The sequence below is a fragment of the Etheostoma spectabile genome, chromosome 23 (assembly GCF_008692095.1).
Source record: "Etheostoma spectabile isolate EspeVRDwgs_2016 chromosome 23, UIUC_Espe_1.0, whole genome shotgun sequence".
Classification (NCBI taxonomy): Eukaryota; Metazoa; Chordata; class Actinopteri; order Perciformes; family Percidae; genus Etheostoma; species Etheostoma spectabile.
In genome coordinates this window covers 7,710,100-7,715,175 of record NC_045755.1, presented here as the reverse complement: position 1 = coordinate 7,715,175, position 5,076 = coordinate 7,710,100, and the positions used below count along the sequence as shown (strand labels likewise).

The 5,076-nt window shown below is 39.0% G+C and overlaps 1 protein-coding gene across 1 annotated transcript in view; it reads left to right on the top strand.

The window, feature by feature from the left end:
• The window catches only part of dock4b (dedicator of cytokinesis 4b), a 124,153-nt gene that overhangs the window by 69,800 nt on the left and 49,277 nt on the right, over positions 1 to 5,076 (top strand). The window contains 4 exon segments of the mRNA XM_032505199.1: positions 649 to 755; positions 2,436 to 2,589; positions 3,743 to 3,840; positions 4,009 to 4,092. Of these exon segments, the coding sequence (XP_032361090.1) occupies positions 649 to 755; positions 2,436 to 2,589; positions 3,743 to 3,840; positions 4,009 to 4,092 (443 nt within the window).

Here is a 5,076-nt window from a genome sequence, read left to right as displayed (position 1 = left end):
ACACACACACACACACACGGCAGGGTTGCTTCAAAAAATCTCTGGTGTTGCAATGAAAGGAAATAGAAAGCTTCCCAGCACTACACTTTTCACTTCCCGCTGTGCGCACATTAGCACTTTATTGCTAAAGCACTAAATAAATCAGATTACATGTGTTCATAATGCAAATTATGCCCAGAGTTTTCAAAAAGCTTCCTAAAAACACAGCAACCCGCATTAATCAGGCCCTCGAAGAGTAACATTACAGCATTTAAAATGATTGTTTTTGCTTTTTTTAAACCTGAATTGTTTGCATTCATGTTTGCTAACTAGTGGTCTTCTTCTCTGCTTCTTGCTGATGCATTAATGCATTTTATGGCGCTCTTTCCTTGTCTATCAGGGGAATAATGTAAAACCATCTACCGGAATGTATACCACCTGTGTGCTTATGTTAACATTATCAACGATGCTTTATAGCTTGGGGTTTTTAAGTAGAATTAACACACGGGAGGCAGAGCATCAGATTCACTATTTCAACGTATTCATTTGTATTGCATAATCTGAAAAGAACCAGTTGCATAACATTAGTTTTTGTTTTGTTTATTTTCATGCAGTCTGTGCTTGTGGATTTTTGACTCAATGCCATGCCCATGTGTTGTTGTTTGACAGCTAAAGACAAGGGAGAGAAGAAACTGTTTGGCTACTCCTTTGTTCCTCTGATGCAGGAGGATGGCAGGACTCTGCCAGATGGCACCCATGAGCTCATTATCCATAAGGTAAAACCTTCATACCCTCACCACAAAGACTCTGACACAACAACATGGAATCAAATTCACGATTGCTGCTTGCAGGATATTCGTTTTTGGCACATGGACTGCAGGAAAAAAAAAGAAAGAAATTTGAGTCTTATTTTTAAACAATATAAAGTGATGATTTCACTGTTTTCAAGGCATTTTCTTGGTTGAAGTGTTATCATCTAAATAACAGGGGAGTGGTCGGCTTTTTTGTGATCGACCATTTTGAGCGGTCTGTTTTTTGTATGATAATTCAATCTACTTGACCTTTTATCAGTATGCCATCCCGTCCACTCTTAAGTTCTTGCATGGCACATTTGACATGGCATTTAACAGGAAAAGTGCAATTTCAAAAGAAAAGATTTCAGTGGACAGAAAGAAACAAAATCAATGGCCATTCTGGTCATTGGTAAATCACAGCTTTGACACTCTCTTAAGTGGACCCTTTGACTGTTTTGAATCATACAGGTGTCCCTAAGGTTACTTTGGATGGGATTACATGCTGCATACTGTATGATTATGTGAATCATTTGCTCTAAATGGTAACATGCGGTAACTCTGTTATCTTACTGTTTGGTACCACGGGCTGACAAATAGCTCACAGCGCTCTATTACAGACCAACTGGCCCATGAGTCATGTCCACTTACATAACATTTTTAAGCTGTTGAGTTGAACGAGTTAGTGAGTGATAATGTATATGTTTCAATGCAAGTGCAAGAAACAGTGGTACTCAACTGGATGCATACACATTGCATTTAAAGGAAGTCTATCTCTGTGTTTAACGTGGCCTTAAATCATTTTTTGGAATTTTACAGACCTTAAGACGCTCACACTCATCTTTTCACACATTTGGGTTTTGAAACATCAAAAGACTAAAACAAATAAATTGGCCAGCAGACCCCGGTTAAAAGCTACTGTTGGGTGTAATTCAGAATAATTGCAGACTACATGATTTTACTCAACTGCAGGCGAAGGGTGTGTACATAAACCTCAGGCTTTGCGGAGGACAGAAAAGCATGGAATACATTCATACATTTTATTGGCAGTGAGGCAGAACAGTTACCAAACGTCTGATTATTTATGTTGCTGTAAGTTGAAGTATTCTCAACGGTCTTTAAAAACAAAAACCCTCTTTTCACAGTCTTCTTTTCCCTTTTGGGTGGCCAGATTTGATCCTCCCGCTAACCTGCCAGTTTTAGAGGATAACTCTGGTATCCCTGTGTGTTCCCACTATTGAGAGAGGGGGGGAAAGGCCCGTTCTAATGCCAGATGGAAGTTGTTGAAAAGCTCAATGAAACTGGCATGGCCTACTTTCTCTTCAGAACCAAAATAGACACAGCAGAATCAGTCCAAACTGTGTGGTAACTTTGGAGCTCAAACAGCCTCAGCTGTACACATTGAGGCAGCATTAAATCCCAGAAATAACATGTTCAGTGATTGATTATATGCAATAGCTTCAATCTCACAATCATGATACAATGCGTGCAATCCCATACCTCTGATATAATATAGAAACCTTTGACTATTTTTGTACAATCATAAAAACCACCCACAGATTATTCAATGATTTTGAAAATTTGCCATTAAATCCTTCCGCTCCTTTCCTATAAGTCTTCTGTGCCAGTTTACAAAATGTGTTCTTTTCTTTCTTGCTATCTCAGTGTGAGGAGAATACCAGCTTGGCAGACTGTTCGCGCTATCTGAAGCTGCCATTCTCCAAGGCCAACCTCCCGTCCAACAACCAGACTCTGAAAGGCCCCAAGGAGTCTTTCTGGATCACCAGCTTTCTCTGCTCCACCAAGCTCACGCAAAATGGTAAACTAGACTCAGGGATTGACTTTTTTGGCCACGTGCCTGGTGAGGTGTTTTGGCTTCTAGGCTCAAACTCTTGTCATATTTTTAAATTGGAGGTCCCATGCTTCGGTGCAGCTCTGTGAGTAGGACATAGAAATATTGCTGCTAAAGATAGTGATCATCATTTCACAAAAGGCAAACAAATGGTATAATGCCAGGTGTTTAAAAAAGAACTAAAAGGAGTGAGTGACAACTTCTGCAAAGGTGAGAAAGTTATATTTCCATCCAGTGTATGAAAAAATCCTGTGAATGTGCAGGGTGCTGGGTATAGCTTCCAGTTTGCATTGCTTGGTAATGACCCTATAAATCCTTGCTTACTAAAATCTGCTTGCCAAGTGGAAATTGTAGTCTTATTTCAGAAGGACTAGCTTGTCACTGATATGTTTGCAATATTTATCCTGTGGTGAACAATAGCCAACAATAATCATAAATTGGTTCGTTCTAAAACTCAGTCACTGTCACTGTTGTACCAGACAACAGGATTTTCTGACTGCAAAAAAAACTGAATGATAAATATTTCTTTTAAACCTCATTAATTACATGGTAGAATTTATAAACAAACAGGCTACAGGCACAATTATTCTTGCAGAAGGCTGTTCATTTGCTGAATAAATTTGATTTAGTCGTGAATTGATTATATAAGTATTGCAGTCTTTGATGGTAAAATCTATTTGACAGATGGGTTAAAAACAAATGCAGTCATGCACACAAACAAACACACATAGACACAGATTCACTCACAAAGTTGCAAGAAGACACACTTCAGGTTGAACAGAATCCTAAGAGACAGCTAAAAGACTTTCTTCTCAAGATTTATGTTTTATTCATGCGTGTGTCTGGGGACCCTGGCTCAGGAAAATGACTTTTTATCTCCTTTATCCCTCTACACTTGAAAATGTCATCATTTGTTTGGATTCTGAGGAGGTTTTTGGGCTATAATTGAAGGGTGTGGTGATGCTTTGTGATCTGAAGTGCACGTTGCTCTCATAACCCTGCGTTTCTTTACAAACACATGAGGTGTCTCGATCTCCTCGTAGTTACTTCTGTTTTTCTTTTATCTCCTTCATTTATTATGATAGCTCTCTATATTTCCCTCTTTTTTGTCTTGCTTCAGGTGATATGCTGGACCTGTTGAAGTGGCGAGCCCACCCCGAACGGATCAACGACAGCCTCTCTAAGCTGAAGGAGATCGATGGCTCAGAGATTGTCAAAGTAGGTCCACGATGAGTTTCTCAGTACTGAAATGCTCCCACTGTCCTGGCATTTATAGTATTGATTGCCTTGAAGAAGTTGATGAAGTTGAGAGGATCAAAACAGAAAAGTCAAGTTTAATTTGATTCTGCAGCTCACGCAAAAAAAACCCATCTCCCTTTTGTACAGTTTCTCCAGGACACTCTGGACACTCTCTTTGGTATTCTGGATGAAAGCTCTCAGAGATATGGGCTCAAGGTGTTTGATTCACTGGTAAGTGAGTTCTAATTAATCTTTTTTAACCTTCCGATTCCTCGTTTCTTTCAGTTGTCAAGCACAATATCATAGTGTTTGAGTCAAACACAGAAAACAGAAACACAAACTTAGTGGCGGAGAAAGATCTGGTGATGTCCACAGAGCTCGCAGAACCAATCTCACCCTGGTCACGCTGCACTGCGCTGATAGAGCGAGCCCACGATCGATCTTTCTTTCTCTCTCTTTCTCTCTGACTCTCTCTCTACATCAGTCTCACACTGACACATGGACACACTTTCTCCTCCCAGCGTGGCGTTATCAGTGATGAAAAAGGTCCAGCGGGCTGGTGCAGTCACCAAGTTTCTGTTTTTAGTGATCCAACAAGTCTGACATGCAAACTTATCTTCTGCTGTCGGACAAAGGCAGTGCATTTCTCAACAACCTGCACGCAGGGGAAACCTTGACTAATCCGTGCAGCCACTTTCAAAAGGGCTTTAGCTTTGTGGTTTTGTCATATTTGTTGACATCCATACATGTTATCTATTTTTATTCTCCATTTGTTTCTTCATATTGTATCAATTTGATACATTTTGACATTTTATCTCATTTTGGACACTTTTTGACACTTTTTGGGAATAAAGGCAACTTAGTAACAATGTTGTGTACATAATAATATATGTAGTAATGTTATTTTATTTGTAAGATTTTACTTTCTCACCATAGATACACCGTATGGGTGTTATAGTTCAAGGTTTAACATCAAGACTAAGGTTCATATAATGATGACAATCTGAAAAATGACCAAATATTATTCCTTTTTATCAGCTGTCTTTAGCACTTTGCTAACAAAACAGCATCACCTCAAGTTATGTTTTTTTGTCAGCTTAGTTTTTATTCATTTTATTTATTTATTTATTATACACATTGCATTTAGAATAATGTCATGCAAGGGGAAATTACCCTGTTGTTATTACACACAGGCCTGAATTACACACACATGCT